At 39.9% G+C, this 18,270-nt stretch overlaps 1 protein-coding gene across 8 annotated transcripts in view; it reads right to left on the reverse strand.

The window, feature by feature from the left end:
- Positions 1-18,270, reverse strand: part of FAM81A (family with sequence similarity 81 member A) — a 129,754-nt gene that overhangs the window by 8,108 nt on the left and 103,376 nt on the right. For 4 of the 8 annotated variants that reach the window (XM_005659549.4, XM_001928540.6, XM_021073520.2 and 1 more), the window contains exons 5-7: positions 9,805-9,934; positions 7,891-7,997; positions 203-338 (exon numbers count right to left, since the gene is read on the reverse strand). In XM_005659549.4, the coding sequence (XP_005659606.1) occupies positions 203-338; positions 7,891-7,997; positions 9,805-9,934 (373 nt within the window). The remainder of the gene's footprint in view (positions 1-202; positions 339-7,890; positions 7,998-9,804; positions 9,935-18,270) is intronic. The other 4 variants (XM_084968900.1, XM_084968910.1, XM_021073534.2 and 1 more) reach the window with 1 other exon arrangement.

The raw sequence follows: 18,270 nt of genomic DNA on the forward strand, positions 1-18,270 counted from the left end.
AACAAATCAAAGCGCTCTGTCTCTATATAACAAATAAAAAAAGCATCAATGTGAGCCATGGAAAGAGATTCTAAGGCAAAAAACCAACTGAACAGCTTGATGCAGTGCTAAATAAATCAATGATAAGCTCCTAGGTATTATTCAACCATAGCAGGTCCCACCCAATAACTTTACTATGTTAATGCTGAACATCAACACCTACGCTGTTTTCCTTAACAACCAAGGAAAGCTGATCAATTTTCTGCAAAAGTTCTTTTTCTATCCGTTCTTGTTCCTGTTGCAACCAACTCCGTGCAGATAAAATCTGGTTACTGAGCTCTTCAACTGTACCTTTAAATCTAAAATAAGAAAGTTAGCAAGTTAGATGGAAAACAATTTTAAAAAGACATCAAACAACCTCAGTCTCTAACAGATTGCTCATAAATATGTCAGCATTAAATTCAGCTCACTCAGAATTACACCTTTTTCTTAGAATTGCACTTAGCACTAAATTGGGAGGGGAGGAGGAAAACTCAGAAAAGTACCTGATAATACTTTGCACCCATGCAGAGCTGACAGTGTGGGCACTGAGGTGTCACACAGTGACACAGAGCCATGCCAGGTGCTCATCTTTGCAGTTCAGAAGATGCTCTTGACTCAAAGGATACAGGAGCCTGGCTCCCTTTCTCTCTAATGTTCTCCAAATCACTCTTGCCCCATACATACAGATATTTCTTAATTTAAATAAAAAAGAAAAGTAACCCCCTCCAACTACCATTGCCATAGTCCTCTCCCTTTCCAAATACCTTAAAATAAAACTCCAATTATTCTTATTATGAAAATAATAAGAGTACAAAAGAATACATGTGACTTGATAATAAAAAGAAACCCCTAATTCTCTACTATATATCTGTTCTCCTCTTCTTCCCTATCAAGAAACCCTCAAATGTGAACTGGATCCATGGCTATATGCCCAGACTACACCCCCCGGCCTTCCTGGCAACTAGGTGTGGCCATATGACTAAGTCAGGCAATGGGACATATGCAGAAGTAATAAGGAAACTTCCTGGTCATTATCATCAAAAAGCAAAGCTTCTCCACCTTACCTGAGCAGGAAGCTAAGCCAGCAGCCCTGCCCCACCATGGGGGTCAGCCTGCATCCCCACTTGACCAGGAAGATTGACTGGCTCTACTGAAGTCATTTATTCTAATGGGTTTTTGGTGGAGTCTTTAACATTTTCTCTACATAAGATCATATCATCTGCAAACAGGGATAATTTTACTTCTTTTTTTCTGATGTGGAAGCCTTTTATATCTTCTTCTTGCCTATCTGTTCCAGCCAGGACTTGCAGTACTATGCTGAATAGAAATGGTGAGAATGGGCATCCTTGTTTTGTTTCTGATTTTAGAAGAGAGGCCTTTAGGATCTCAGCACAGAGTATAATATCAGTGGTGGGCTTGTCATCTATGGCCTTTATTATGTTGAGATATATCCCTTCTGTGCCCAAATTGTTAAGAGCCTTTATTATGACCCCAAATTTTGTCAAATGATTTTTCTGCATTTATTGAGATGATATGATCTTCATCCTTCATTCTGTTAATGTGGTGTATGTATTACATTGACTAATTTGTGTACATTCAACCATCCTTGCATCCCAGGGATAAATCCCATTTGATCATGGTGTATGATCCTTTTAATATACTGTTGACTTTGGTTTGCTAGCATTTTGTTAAGCTTTTTGCATCTAGGTTCATCACAGATATTTGCCAGTAATTTTCTTTTCTTGTAGTGTCTATATCTGGCTTTGGTATAGGGTAATTCTGGCCTTGTAAAAAGAGTCTGGTAGTGTTTGCTTCTCTTCAACTTTTTGGAAGAATTTTAGAATGACTAGCGATTCTACTTTATTTGTTTATTTATTTATTTTTCTTTTTTTACGGCTGCATCTGCAGCATATGGAAGTTCCCAGGCTAGGGGTTAATAAATCAGGGCTACAGCTGCCGGCCTATGCCACAGCCACAGCAATGCTGGATCCAAGCCGTGTCTTTGACCTATGCTACAACTCACAGCAATGCTAGATCCTTAACCCACTGAGCGATATCAGGGATTGAACCCAAATCCTCACTGATCCTGGTTGGGTTCGCTAACTGCTGAGCCAGGAAGGGAACTCCAGCAATTCTTTAAATATTTACCAGAATTCACTTGTGAAACCGTCTGGTCCTGAGGTTTTCTTTGTTAAGAAGTTTTTGATTACTGATGCAACCTCCTTACTCATTATTGGTTTGTTCAGATTTTCTATTTTTTTATAATTAAATTTTACTTAGATCATTTCCAGGAATTTAGCCATTTCATCTAAGTTATCCAATTTGTTGGCATATGACTGTTCATAGTAATCTCTTATGATCCTCTATTTCTCTGGTGTCAACTGTAATGTCTTCTCTTTCATTTATAATTTAAGTCTTCTTTCTTTTTGTCCTGGTTAATCTAGATAAAGTTCTGTCTATTTGGCTTATCAGTTAGTTTTGCTGATTTTTCCCCATTGTTTTTCTATTGCTTCCTATTCTCTATTTCATTTATTTCTGGTCTAACCTTTATTATTTCCTTCCTTCTGCTATATTTGGGTTTATTTTCTTCTTTTTTGCTAATTCCTTTAAGTATAAAGTTAGGTTGTTTATTCAAGGTCTTGTTTTTTATTTCTTTTTTTTAAATTTTAAGTGAGAATTGCAACTTTTTTATTATTTATTTATTTGTATTTATTTATTTATTTTGCTTTTTAGGGCATATGGAGGATCCAGGCTGGGGGTCAAATTGGTGCTACAGCTGCTGTCTTACACCACAGCTCACAGCAATGCCAGATCCTTAACCCACTGAGCAAGGCCAGGGATTGAACCTGCAACCTCACGGTTCCTAGTTGGATTCATTTACGCTGTGCCACAACAGTAACTCTGAGGTCTTCTTTTTTCTTAGTGTAAGTGTTTGTTGCTGGAAACTTTCCTCATAGAACTGCTTTTGTGGCATCCTATACATTTTGGTATGTTGTATTTCCATTTTCTTTGTTTCAAGATTTTAAAAATTTCCCTTTCAACCTTGAATCCACTGGTTATTCAGAAGTAGGCTGTTTAATTTCCACACATTAATAAAATTTCCAAATTTACTCTTGTTATCAATTTTTAGTTTCATACCATTTTGTAGTTAATATGATTTCAGTCTTCTTGAATTTGTTGAGACTTGTTTTGTGGCATAACGTATGATCTATCCTGAGACTGTCCTGCTGCTATTGGATGGAAGTTTCTATCTATGTCTGTCAGGGCTCTAGTTGGGCAGGGCTGCTGCCCATGCTCTGAGATATGGGTAGAGGGGGATTTCTGGCTGAGCCCCACATTCAAGCAGGACTCCCAGGGTAGGCAGGGCTGCTGGATGGGTTGAAGTCAAGTGAAGCCACTAACTGGGCTCTGAAATTACTTCTGGTCAGATGGGGTGGCAGTATTCCCTGGCAGGGTAGTGTTGCTAGTTGGACTCCATGATTGGGTGGGGCTGCAGGCTGGGCTTCACAATGTGATGAGGCCTCAGGCTCCACTACTGGGCAGGCTGCTGGTTGTGCTCTACTGTTGACTAAGGTCACGGGCCAGGATTCTTGGTCAGGCATGCCTACCAGCTGTACACTACAGTCAGGTGGAACTGGAGGCTGTGCTCTGTGGTTGGGTGGAGCTGCTATATGGGCTCCCTAGTAAGGTAGGGTCATAGGGTATGTCCTGCTTTTAGGAGGGATTATTGGTTGGGGTCCTCACTTGGGCAAGGCCAAAAGCTCTGCTCAACAATCAAGTGGGGTCATAGGCTGGGCTCCACTGCCAGGTCGGGCTATAGGCTGAGGCTGCCTGGGTCATTGCTCAGGCTCCCTGGTCAGTTGAGGCAAGAAGTTACATGTTATTTTTGATTACTATATTTTCTAGAAGCTTTATTTGGTTGTTTGTCAATTCTGACTGGTCTTTTTTTTTTGTTTTAGGGTTGCATATGGCAGTTCCCAGACTAGGAGCTGAATCAGAGCTGCAGCTGCTGGCCTACACCACAGCCACAGCAGTGACAGATCCAAGATGCATCTGTGACCTATGCCACAGCTTGCAGCAATGCCAGATCCTTAACCCCCTGAACGAGGCCAGAGATTGGACCCACAACTTCATGGTTACTAGTCGGGTTCGTTAATCACTGAGCCACAACAGGAACTCCTGATAAGTTCTTATTCCCCACTCATACTTTCAAAATGTGTGTGTGTGTGTGTACTCACACATATATATACATACACATATACACATACATATACTGATTTTATCCAGTAATTCCTACATATGCAGTATTTCTAAGTCTGATCCTGCTTATTGTTTCTTCTCTATTACTCTTGTGGCTTTCTTCCTCATGTTGTTCTATAATTTCTTTTTCTTTTTTTTTTTTGTCTTTTTATCTTTTTAGAGCTGCACCCACGGCATATGGAGGTTCCCAGGCTAGGGGTCCAATCGGAGCTGTGGCAGCCAACCTACAACAGAGCCACAGCAACACCAGATCCGAGCCACATCTTCAACCCACACCACAGCTCACAGTAACGCCAGATCTTTAAACCACTGAGCAAGGCCAGGGATTGAACCCGCAACCTCATAGTTCCTAGTCAGATGCGTTTCCATTGCGCCACGACAGGAACTCTGTTGTTCTATAATTTCCAATTGTACCTTTGTGTTCCTTAGAATTTCATCAGTTTGTGAGAAGACTTGAAGACTGAATTATCTGCATTTGCTTCCACATGGCATCTCAAGCCACTACCAAATCAAGAGCATTCTAAGATAAATTATCTTTTGTGGTCTTCTTCAAGGTGCTTGGGTAATGTGAATTCTAAGTCTAAATCCATGTAATAGTTGTATCGTGGTCCTGAATTTTCAAGGAATATCTTTTACCCCTCCCCCCACAATCAAGATTTCGACAGGTAAGTTTCCTTATAATCTCTCAAGGAAATGGGTTTTTTCCTCCCATTTACCCACTTGCATTGGTAGTATAGTGGTAAACACAGCTGCCTTCCATCCAACCACAGTTTTACCTTTTCAGTCTCTAATCTGCCCGTCTACCTCACAAAGGCCCCAGGCTTTGTCCCCCTTCCTTTGTGAAAAGTCATCGTGTCTAGACGTCTAGACTTTAAATTGTAGGAAAAAAAAACAGAGATGGTCATGTCTGCTGACTAGTACTATCTCCAAAGGACATAATTTCCAAAAAAAAAAAAAAAAATACGTGATGCAAGGAAGAGGATTGGAGAGGTCTTTCTGTACTTGGCAAGCATGTAGGATCTATTAGAAAGGGTGACATAACTCAATATTATATAAATATAGATAATTAGAGGAAAGGAAACATGCTTTTCATAAGAGAATTCCTATTAAGCCAACAACAACCCTGAAATGGCATTAAGCATGGAGACATATGAGAACCAGGACAAGGATTAATTTAAAATTTGCACAAGCCTCTAACAAAGTTCCATACTGAAGTCATCTTTTTTTTTTTGTTTTTGGCCATGCCCACGGCACGCAGAAATTCCCAGGCCAGGGATCAAACCCCATCACAGCAGCAACCCAAGCCACAGCAGGGATAATACCAGATCCTTAACCCACTGTGCCATAAGGGAACTCTTGAGGTCATCTTTAAAAAATATATTAAGTCAAATACACACACACACACATACACACAGGAACATACACATATACCTATATAGTCACCACTGGCTCTGCTTTGGCAGGAAAATGCCAAGCTCGTGAAGATTCATGAGAGGGAAAAGTGTATGGTTTTGTGACTGAGTAGAAGAGCAGCAGATGAGTTTTATTGGGGGCAGGTACAGTTCAAAGCGACACTAAAACACAACGGGAAAGTGTAACACCTTCTAGTGTCCTAACTGGACAGCCCAGCACAGCCCTAGTGCAGACAGTTCTCACCTATACACCTGCAACAATGCCCCCAACTGATGTCCCATCTCCACGTCAACCCCTTGAGTTCCATCATCCAATTGCAATCAAGGCCATTTTAAAAATAACATTTGAATCTGACCATATCACTCCATCTGCTTAAAATCCTCCAACGGCTCTTTAGTGCTCTAAAGAAAGAAACAAAAAGTCCTGAACATGGTCCACAGGGCCCTGCACGCTGGCCTGCCTCCTTTCCAGTCATTTCCACCCACACGCTCTGTTCCAGACCCCCTGCCCCTTACGGCTTCCTGCATATCACATCCCTCCGATGACAGGCTATTCCATCACCTGTTTCCCTAGTGAATGCCATTCATTCTCAGCGCTCACTCTGAGCCCCACAACCAGGCCTCTGTTAACCACTCTTCCAGCACCACTGTATTAGTTTCCCATGACTGCTGAGACGAATCACAACACACGTGGTGGCTGAACACAAAACATGTATCCTCTTTTAGTTCTGAAGGTCAGAAGTCCCAAATCAGTTTCACTGGACTAAAGTCAGGGTGTGAGCAGAGGTGGTCCCTTCTGGAGGCTGAGGTGAGAATTGTTTCCCTGCCTTTTTCAGTTTCTAGTGGCCACCTAACTTCCAGGACTTGTGGCTCCCTCCCCCATCTTCAAAGCACGTCACACTTCCACTGTCACAGAACCTTCTCTCTTGCCTTGGACCCTCCTGCCTTGCTCTTAAGGGATGCTAGGGCTTACCCATCTTAAGATTCTTAACTTAGTCACATCTGTGAAGTACCTGTCTGCCATATAATACACTGTAACATATTCACAGCAGTTAAGATGTGGTGATATTTGAGGGAGCCATTATTCAGCCTACGGCAACTGTGTACATTTTCTTCAAAGTGCTCACTGCCATTAGTAATAATACAGCATGCAAATACATACAATAGCCAAGACATGGAAACAACCTAAATGTCCGTCAACAGAGGAGACGATAATGAAGATGTGGTACATACACACAATGGAATATTACTCAGCCATTGAAAAGAAAGAATTTGCATTTGTAGCAACATAGATGGACCTAGAAATAATCATGCTAAGTGAAGTCAGTCAGACAATGAGACACCAGCATCATATGCTATCACTTACATGTGGAATCTAAAGAAAGGACACAATGGAGTTCCCGTTGTGGTGCATCGGAAATGAATCCGACTAGGAACCATGAGGTTGCAGGTTCAAACCCTGGCCTTACTCAGTGGGTTAAGGATCTGGTGTTGCCATGAGCTGTGGTGTGGGTCGCAGATGAGGCTCTGATCTGGCACTGCTGTGGCTGTGGCATAGGTCAGTGGCTATAGCTCTGACTGGACCCCTAGCCTTTGAACCTCCATATGCTGTGGGTGCAGCCCTAGAAAGACAAAAAGACAAAAAAATAAAATAAAATAAATTTAAAAAGGACAAAGTGAACTTCTTTGCAGCACAGATACTGACTCACAGACTTTGAAAAACTTATGGTTTCCAAATGAGAGAAGGTTGGGGGTGGGGGGATGCACTGAGGGTTTGGGATGGAAATGCTATAAAATTTGGTTGTGACGATTGTTGTACAACTATAAATGTAATAAAATTCATTAAGAAAAAAAATACAGCAAGCACTCAGCTCATTATTTGATCAATATCCATCAACTCCCTACACTATCAACTCCACGAGGGTAAGAACAGAGCCTATTACTCTTCACCACTGGATCTTTGGCCATGTTTGAGAACTATTTATTAGATGAATAGATGGATTCTTGTCCAATCACTAAAAACAATAATTAGGAAGGTGAAGTGGCAACATGCTACAAGGAAACTTTTCCTGTGAACTTCCATTATGGTTTTCACTTTGTGCAATAATTTTTTTTTAAAAAAAGGAAAAAATTATAGTAATGAGTAAGCTCATAAAGAACTTCAACCAAAACAACTGTTTCTAAGTTGATGACTCACTTAGTATCCAAAAGCTGAAGTTGATGGTTACTGTCTCTGTGCGACATCTTCAGTTTGGTGCTTTGCTCTGATATTGACAAGTCCACTCTGTTCAAAAGCTGAGAAATCTAGAAAAGAAACCTCGCTTGTAAAGATCATATCAGACTTTTCCAGAGGTAATTTCAGAACACATTAGGAAGCTGTATTTCAGTCAATGGCATTCACTTCAACCTAATTTAATAAATCCATTTGGGAGTCCACTTCATCTCTCCACTTCCATTTTCTTTCATAACACAGCCATCAAAAATCAAGACCAGTCACACTGCCAAACTATTCCTTAAGCACTGAGCACTTAGCTACAGATCCCTGATGGGCAAGCCCAGATCCTGCCCGGGCTCACTACTCCCACTTGCTGGCCCAAATATAAGTCATTTTACCTTGGATTTTTTACCATTAGTGTGGCTGCTAGTCATAGAAAATGGAATTCTTATCACTTACAAAATTCATTAAGGTCCCAGATTTACCTCCGTATCAAGTTACATTACCATAAAATATAATTTTTAAACTATAACCCCTCTTACTCCTTTCTCCCACTACTTACCTCTTCCCTTGTCTTTTTACTAAAATTTAATATAAACTAGTCCTATATGAAATGACTTTATTGTCTACAAAAATTATGATGTTCAATGTTCCTGACTTCAAGATTCATGTAATAAGTATTTATCAGATCCAGAGCAAAGAAAATGTAGGTCTCTTTTCATAGATTTCTATGTGATTTTCACTTGGTTTGGCTGCTGGAAAGCTTAGTGTATCCTCAGCATCTCTTTTCTGATCTAATAATTCTGTCATCACTTTTCCTTAATGAAAATTATTGGGTTTCTCATTTCAGTTAATTCTTTTTTTTCATGGTTTTGTAATACCTACTTTTACATAAAGACCTTTAGATTCTTAGTGGAGGTAGCTGGGACACAAGTACGTTTAATCCAATAAATTTACTAAATACAGCATTTTACTGGAATAGTCTCTGTTTAAATAGGAAGAGCAATCAAATAGACATTAGAGGAAACATCCTAGAAGATGGGCCCCGTTATAGCAAAGGGAAACTTCTAAGTAGCCAGAAAACAAATGGTGAGATGCCAAGGGTTGCGCTTTGGGAAACTGATCTCTTAATTTCAAGGTGACATACTCCAAAGGTTTTTAGCCAGCCTATCCTCTAGCTTTGTTCTAATCTTTTCCCATCTACAAACTATGTGATGAGGCAGCCCACAAATTTCATGAATATGGTAACTATTTTCTGAACCCAAAATTGGGAAGAGCGGCATGTAAAACAATGCTTTGGTTACTTACTCTTACTGTGTAAGAGGTAGTTTTGGAGATGTAATTTAGAATTCTGGAACACATTAATTGTTTGATGAATAAGGGGAAAGAATCTTTATTATTATTATTATTATTCTTTTTTGTCTTTTTCTAGGGCTGCACCCACAGCATATGGAGGTTCCTAGGCTGGGGATTGAATTGGAGCTATAACTGCTGGCCTAAACCACAGCCACAGCAATGCAGGATCCGAGCTGTGTCTGTGACCTAACCCACAGCTCATGGCAACGCTGGATCCTTAACCCAGTGAGCGAGGCCAGGGATCGCACCTGAAACCTCATGGTTCCTAGTAGGATTCGTTAACCACTGCACCACAATGGGAACTCTGGGGAAAGAATCTTTAAAATGAGGATTGTACTGAAAAAAAAAAAAAAAAAAAACTTGGCATTTTGGTTGCCATACTTATGAAGGGCCACTCCAGTGAAATGGAAGGAGGAAGAAGAACAGATGTGCTTATGCTGGGGGCCCCACCTAGTTTCTCTTGCAGGAAATAATCAACAGTATATTATTCTTAGATAACCTACTGCCCACTTTCAAAAAGCTACCTGAAACAGGTCATACCTGTCCCTCTGCATCCTTGATTTTCGTTTCCAAGATAAGTTTGGCAGCTTGCTGCTCTTTGTTCAAGTGCTGGAGCCCCTCATAGGTCGTTTTGTGCTCTGCAGAGAGTCTGGCTATGCTGGCGTCACATCTATGCAGGCAAACAACAAAGCTAATTCTTATTAAAGTTTTAAAACATGCGCTAAAGCTTCCTTACACACTATAAAGTGCACGACCCCGCTCAGAGAAACTGCACCATGAATCATTCTTTTTAAAGAGATTCGAATGAATTCACAGAGCTGCTCTCATTATGGTTTTTAAGTTAAACCGCAGGGATGTTGCTTAATCAGACGAAGGGTAACCATCAAAGCAACAAAGGCTTTATGATGCTCACGAGTGCAAAATTGAATATGTGGTTAAGAGCCCAATTACAAAAAGCTTACAGAGCGAACGAGCCGGATATGGTCTGCAGTACCATCTCCATCCTCTCAAGTCTAGGGCCTCTTTAGATTTTACCTAACCTTTTACCAAAACATCTGTAAGGCTGGATGCTTTGGGTGCAGTCCGGAACAGGGGAAGGCTCTGCAGCTGGTCCCAGCTGCTCTGCCCTTGGGCCTTATAGCTTGGCAGTTCCAAAGCGGCCCAAGGTATCTGTGGCTGATAAGCTGGGTATGAAGCCTCTGTCAAATCCTAAGAGGACAGTCACAGAATAACCCCACAAGAATGGAGAGCAAAGTCTTGCCCTGTTCCAAGACAATTATTTCTGCTTGGAGAAGGAGCTGACAGTTTGCTACTGGGTTCTAGTAGAGACTTCATGGTTAAGCAGGAGTCAGTGAGGGACCATGCAATCTGGGCAGCCCATCATGAAGACCAGGCTATAGAGGTGAGCATATGGGCAGCATTCCGTCTTGGAGAGGAAGGCATATATAGACATCAGGCTTAACAGGCCTAAAGGCAAAAGTAAATGACACAAGCCCAAACTTGTGTGGCTCTACTCTTGCTACTGTCAGCTTTCCTTCAATTCACATGTATGACCTGGGATCAAATGACTTTAAAATACATATGTTTAAGGTACTCATCCATCAAGAGAACACTCAACTATTTTTAAAAAGGAGAGAGCAAAAAAGAACAAGCAGATAAGAGAAAATATTAGAAATCCTAGAAATAAACTAAACAGTTTTCTTAATAGACCTCACAAATTTTAGACTGGACATGATTAAAGGAAGAATCAGGGAATTAGAAGACAGTAGCAAGGAGACAGTAGCAAGAATCAGGGAATTAGAAGACAGTAGCAAGGAGAGCTCACTCAGAATGCAGCAAAGACAGAGATTCAAAACAAGGAAAAACAGTTAAGAAAGATGGAGGACCAACAAAGAGACACTAACATAAGTCACAGAGAAATTGAGGAGTTCCAAAAGCATAAATGGAGAGAATGGCAAAGAAGCAGTATCTCAGGTGTGAATGTTGACACTTTTTTTTTTTTTTTTGGTCTTTTGTCTTTTTAGGGCCCCACCCGAGGCATATGGAGGTTCCCAGGTTAGACGTCAAACTGGAGCTACAGCTGCCGGCCTACGCCAGAGCCACAGCAATTAGGGATCCGAGCCGCGTCTGTGACCTACACCACAGCTCACAGCAAAGCTGGATCCTTAACCCACTGAGAGAGGCTAAGTACCGAACCCACAACCTCATGGTTCCTAGTCGGATTCGTTTCCACTGCACCATGACGGGAACTCCTATGTTGACACTTTTCTAAGACTACAGAAACACATGAGTTTCAATATATTCAATGCATTGAAAGTGGCATAAGTACACATTAACAGAGCATGGTGAAATTCAGATAACCCATGATAATGATAAAATCTTACAAGCTACCAGAGACTAACGACAAAATGAATTTTTTGACTAACTGTAAAATTGACAGCACACAATAGGTATCAGAAGACTATTAATAGATATGAGAAGACAATAAATATCAGAAGATAGTGGAAAAATATCTTCTAAGGATTGAAAAAAACAACCTATCCTCAAGAATAAGAGACAGTTTCAGATATACAAAGACTAAGAAATGTGTCACCCCCACACACATACTGAAAGTCATTAAATAATGTACTTCAGTAACAAGAAAAGAGCACCCAGAGAGAAGGAGTAGGATGCAAGAAACAATGGTGAGCAAACAGAAAAAATTTTGGAAAATATAATTTTTTGTAGACTCTGAAGAAATTAAGCTACCAGTTCACTTATTCCAGTCTTCTTGAGTCCTTACTTGGTACTGACTCACATTTTCTTCAAGTTGAACAACATGCTTAGTTCAATCATTTGGTTAAAATGCTATAATTTACAATCTTTTTTGGAAGTAACAGGAAAAAAATGTATTAGGACAAAAAGTTTTTAAAATATTGGCTATCCCGCTGAATAGCATTGAGAACTATGTCTAGATACTCATGTTGCAACAGAAGAAATGGTGGGGGAAAAACTGTAATTGTAATGTATACATGTAAGGATAACCTGACCCCCTTGCTGTACAGTGGGAAAATAAAATTAAAAAAAAAAAAAAATAAAGAGGATTCTGGAAAGACAAAAAAAAATAAAAAATAAAAAATAAAATAAAATAAAATAAAATATTGGCTAAATTATTTTTTAATATTTTAAAACACAATCTGCCAAACTGCACATATGCATTTTTAATAGTCATAAAAAAAGACACAAAGCAACGATTATGACATTATCTTTCACTATTAGAAAACTTTTTTAATGTTCACTGCCTCGTGTTGAAGTTTATAGACTCAAGCTATATCACACACTACAAGTTGAAAAGTAAATTTTACAAGTTTTCTAGAGGCACCCTGATAGTTATATACCCCAAATCTTGAAACTTGAATATATTTCTATGTACCTTTCAATCTAGGTATTAACCCCAAAGAAACAAAAGTGTGACCAAAGAAAAATCAAAGCAATTAAATTTTGTATAAATTCCTTGAACAATTTTCTGTTGTTTTCAGACAAAAAAACAAAATCCTTTAAAATGCTCAGAAAGGAGTCCCCCTTGCCGTGAGCTGTGGCGTAGGTTGCAGACACGGCTCGGATCCCACATTGCTGTGGCTCTGGCGTAGGCTGGCAGCCACAGCTCTGATTAGACCCCTAGTCTGGGAACCTCCATATGCCGTCGGTGCGGCCCTAAAAAGACAAAATAAAATAAAATAAAATGCTCAGAAAGAGTAGGTCCCTACCCACCTATCTCCCTGGATCATCTCTTATATTCTGTCCCTTTTTTTCCTCTGCAATCGGCCACAGTGATTACACTACAGGGCTTTGAACTTACTCCACTCCTTTCCACTTCAAGGCATTGACCCAGGCTGTTCTCTCCACCTAAAGTGCTCTTCCCTGACCTCTTCATCTGCTTGTTACTTTTCATCCCTCAGAGCTAAGCACACAAGTCACTTCCTTCCTGGAACCCCCAGAACAGATCAGGAAAAGCAACTGCACACTTTCAGGATGCTCCGTATTTCTTTTTTGCTGAACTTCTTATAATTAAATGTTACTATTATTACCATTATTAATCCTTATTATCATTAATCTTTTAATCCTTGTTTCATGACACACTCTCATGCAGGGCTCAGTATAACCAGTTAATTATTTTTTAATAACCACTTCTATGAAAGTAAGCATTTGAAAGCCTGTCATCATTCCCTCATTTTCTTTTTAAGACTGTGTTGCACCTATACACACACGTGTGTGTGTGTGTGTGTGTGTATCAAATACATTTCTTAAAAGTATGTGTATGTGCTTTTTAGTTGAATTCAACTTTTATAAATGGCATTGTTATATGCTGTATCTTGACACTTATTTTTTTACTTATTGCTAAGATTCATCTATATTATTATACACCACTGCAGCTATTCACTTTAACTACAGGAATGACATTCTATTGTTTGTTACAATTTATTTGTCCAAATTTCCACCTTTGGGCACTTTGGGTTATTTCAGGATTTTGCTATTGTGAACAATGCTGCTGTGAACATGCCCTCCTGTGGTGCCAGTACAATAATTTTTCTTGGGCAGAAACTGATGGATCACAGAGTATGTGAAGGCTCAGCACTGGGAGGTAATATCAGACTCCACTAATTTATACTCCCACAGCAACGGGTAAGAGATCCTGCCCACGTACACTCTCTCTAAGGCTTGGCTTTTTCAGATGTTTCAGATGCCAATCAACTGGGTGCAAAAAGCAGACATCGTTGTGTTTTTGTATTTTCATTTCAGCATCAACAATGAGGTTGAATCTCTTCACAGGTTTACTGGCCATATGTGTTTCTTCTTTGGTCAGATGTCAGTTCATGTCTCTTACCCATCATTATAATGGGATGTTTTCATTGTTCTTATTAACTTGTATGTGGTTTTCATATGTTCTTTTTTTTTCCTTGAAATAGGTTCACTTATGCTTTTTAAAACATCTACATTGGCAAAAAGACAAAATAAATAAATAAATAAATATGTTTGGGAGTTCCCGTTGTGGCTCAGTGGTTAACAAATCCGACTAGGAACCATGAGGTTGCGGGTTCGATCCCTGGCCTTGCTCAGTGGGTTAAGGATCCGGCATTGCCGTGAGCTGTGGTGTAGGTTGCAGACGCTGCTCGGATCCCCTATTGCTGTGGCTCTGGTGTAGGCCGGCGGCTACAGCTCCAATTCGATCCCTAGCCTGGGAACCTCCATATGCCGCGGGAGCAGCCTAAGAAACAGCAAAAAGACAAAATAAATAAAACATCTACATTGGTATTTTACAGTACATGAATGCCTCAATGCTACTCTTCTTTGCTTGCTATCAGTTTTCAACATGTACGGTTTAAATGTGTTTTTTTATTTTTTTTTTAATTATACTTGATTTACAATGTTCTGTCAGTTTCTGCAGTACAGCAAAGGGACCCGGTTATACATACGTATACAATCTTTTTCTCATATTATCTTCCATCATGTTCTGTCACAAGTGGTTGGATATAGTTCCCTGTGTTACACAGCAGGACCTCATTGCTTATCCATTCTAAAGGCAATAGTTTGCACCTACTAACCCTAAACTTCCAGTCCATCCCACTCTCTCCCCCTCCCCCTTGGCAAACACAAGTCTGTTCTCCATGTCCATGAGTTTGTTTCTATTCTGTAGATAGGTTCATTCGTGCCATACATTAGATTCCCCATATAAGTGCTATATATGATATCTGTCTTTCTCTTTCTGATTTACTTCACTTAGTATGAGAATCTCTAGTTCTACCCAAGTTGCTACAAATGGCATTATTTTGTTCTTTTTTATGGCTGAGGTTTTCATATATTCTTCACAATAACCTTTTACCATCCAATAGCTTCCTCAATTTTTAACTTATTTTTTTCTTAAAGAATGATGAGCAACATTTTAAATTTTAATATAATCAAATCCATCAAAACCTTTTACATCAAGAAGAAACCCTCTCCTACCTAAAGGTCTAAAAGATCTTCATCTATATTTTTCTACTAAAAATTTAAAGTCTTATATTTATTTATTTTTCTTTTTTGGCAGTGTCTGTGGCATGCAGATGTTCTGGGCCAGGGATCAAACCCGTGCCACATCAGTGACCCAAGCTGTTACAGTGACAATACCAGATCCTTAACCTGCTGTGCCACAAGGGAACTCCTTAGTCTACAGCATTTAAGTCCTTCACTCGACTGGAGTGGATTTTGTAGCTGGTATGAAGTAGGAAAAATAATAAATCTTTTTTAATATGATTAATAAATTTTCTAGCTCCGTTTACCAAGCAATCTCTCCTTTCTCCACTGATTTGCTATGTCATCTATGACATATATTAAAGTCCCATATATATATGGTCCAATTTCTGGACTTTCTTTCCTATTCCACTGTCCAATTTCTCTATCACTAATCCAATAACATACCATCTTAATTACTACAGTTTCATAACAAGTCTTGCTATCTGGTAGAAAAATTCTCTTGTCCTTATTCATCTTTAGAAGCATCCTGGATCTTTTTTTTTTTTTGCCACACACACATGGCATGCAGAAGTTCTATCCTGGGCCAGGGGTCAAACCTGAGCCACAACAGCCACAACACTGAATCTTTAATTGCTAGGCCACCATGGAACTCCCGTTTTCTTATTATTTCTTAATCAAATGTTTAAAAATTTTCCCTGTAGAAGTCTTGAACAATTTTTGTTAGATATATGCCTAGTTATTACACATTCTCTGATTTTATTTTAAATGATATCTTCATCTTAAGTATCTTTTCTAGTTGTTTGCTACTGGTTTACAGTAAGGAAACTGACTTTTGGACGTTAGTATGTGTAGCCACCTTGCTAAATTTACATTAACAGATTAAAAGAGAAAAATTATCTGATGATTTGAACACATACAAAAAAAAGTTTGAGAGAGATGGGGTTAAGATGGCGGAATATAAAGAATAGACCTCAACTTCTCTCCTAAAAACAACAAAATTTACAACTAAATGCTGAGCAATCTTCAACCAAATGGGCCAGAAACTTTCAAAAAGATATCCTACCCCAGAAGACAAAGAGGAGGTCACATCAAGAGGTAGGAGGGGGGACTATGCAATATAAGCAACCCCATACCTCCCAGGTGAGAAGCCCCACAGACTGGAAAGTAATTGATTCACAGAGACTCACCTACAGGAGAGAGAATTCTGAGCCCCACATGAAACTCCCACGTGTGGGAATCTGGCACTGGAGGAAAGAGCCCCTGGAGCATCTGGCATTGAAGGCCAGTGGGGCTTGTGCACAGGAGCTCCACAGGACTGGGGGAAACAGAGACCCCATTCTTAAAAGGCGCACACGGACTTTCATGTGCACTGGGTCCCAGGGCAAAGCAAACTCTCCACAGAAATCTAGGTCAAACCTGACTGCAGTTCTTAGAGGACATCCTGGGAAAGTAGGTGTGAATGTGGCTTGTTGTAAGAGAAGGACATTGGAAGCAAAGCTCTCGGAAACATTCAGCAGCGTGCCTTTCTCTGGAGGTGGCCATTTTGGGAAAATCTGGTCCCACCCATCAACGCTGAGAAGCCCCAGGGCAAACAACAAGCTAGGTGGGATCACAGCACTGCCCATCAGTAAACAGGCTGCCTAAAGACCCCTCAGGCACACCTCTAATCTCACCCAGAAACAAAGCCCCACCCACCAGAGGGGTAGGAATCAGCTCCACCTACCAGTGGGCAGGCATCAGTCCCTCCCATCAGGAAGCCTACAGTAAGCCCCCCATACCGACTTCAGCCACAAGGGGGGGCAGATGCCAGAAGTAAGAGAGGCTACAACTGTATTATTGTAGAAAGGTCACCACACAAAAACCTATAAAAATGTAAAGACAGAGAACTATAACTCAGATGAGGGAGAAAGAAAAAAACCCAGAAAAACAGCTAAGTGATCAGGAGATTCTCAGCCTCCAGGAAAAAGACTTTAGACTGTTGATGCTGAAGATGATGCAAGACATTGGAAATAAACTGGAGGCAAAAATGGATAATTTATAGGAAACGATGAGCAAAGAGATACAAGATATAAAACTTAAACAAGAAGAGATGCAAAATACAATACCTGAAATAAAAAATTCATTAGAAGCAGCTAACAGCAGAACATAGGAGGCAGAAGAATGAATAAGCGAGGTGGAGGACAGATTAGTGGAAATTATGGATGCAGAACAGAAAAGAGAAAAAAGATTGAAAACAAATGAAGAGAGTCTCAGAGAACTCTGGGACAATGTTAAACGCACCAACATCCATATTACAGGGGTGCCAGAAGGAGAAGAGAGAGAGAAGGGGACAGAAAAAATATTCCAAGAGATAATAGCCAAAATCTTCCCTAACATGGGAAAGGAACCACTCACTCAAATCCAGGAAGGGCAACAAGTACCATATAAAATAAACCCAAGGAGGAACACCCAAGACACATATTAATCAAACTGACCAAAATTAAAGACAAAGAGAAAGTCTTGAAAGCAGCTAGGGAAATGAAACAAATAACATACAAGGGAACCCTGATAAGGTTATCAGCAGATTTTTCAGCAGAAACTCTGCAGGCCAGAAGGGAGTGGCATGATATACTTAAGGTGATGAAAGGAAGACACCTCCAACCAAGATTACTTTAGCCAGCAAGGCTCTCATTCAGATTTGCAGGAGAAATCAAAAGCTTCACAGATAAGCAAAAGCTAAGAGAATTCGACATTAAACCAGCTTTACAACAAATATTAAAGGAACTTCTCTAGACAGAAAAGAAAAGGCTGCAACCACAAACAAAAATTCCGCAAATGACAAGGCTCACCAGTAAAGGTATATATACAGTCTTTACTGTATATATGAAATCATCCACACACAATTATGCCACCAAAGTCAGAAATTGTGAGAAAAAGGGTACAAATGCAGGACACTGGAGATGTACTTGCAATTAAGAAACCAACAACTTAAAACAATCTTGTATTTACATAGATTCTTCTATCAAAACTTCAGAA

The sequence above is a fragment of the Sus scrofa genome, chromosome 1, assembly GCF_054392235.1.
Source record: "Sus scrofa isolate SSC_HxYL_T2T_F1_AM1 chromosome 1, Sscrofa_HxYL_maternal_Yorkshire_Landrace_v2.0, whole genome shotgun sequence".
Classification (NCBI taxonomy): Eukaryota; Metazoa; Chordata; class Mammalia; order Artiodactyla; family Suidae; genus Sus; species Sus scrofa.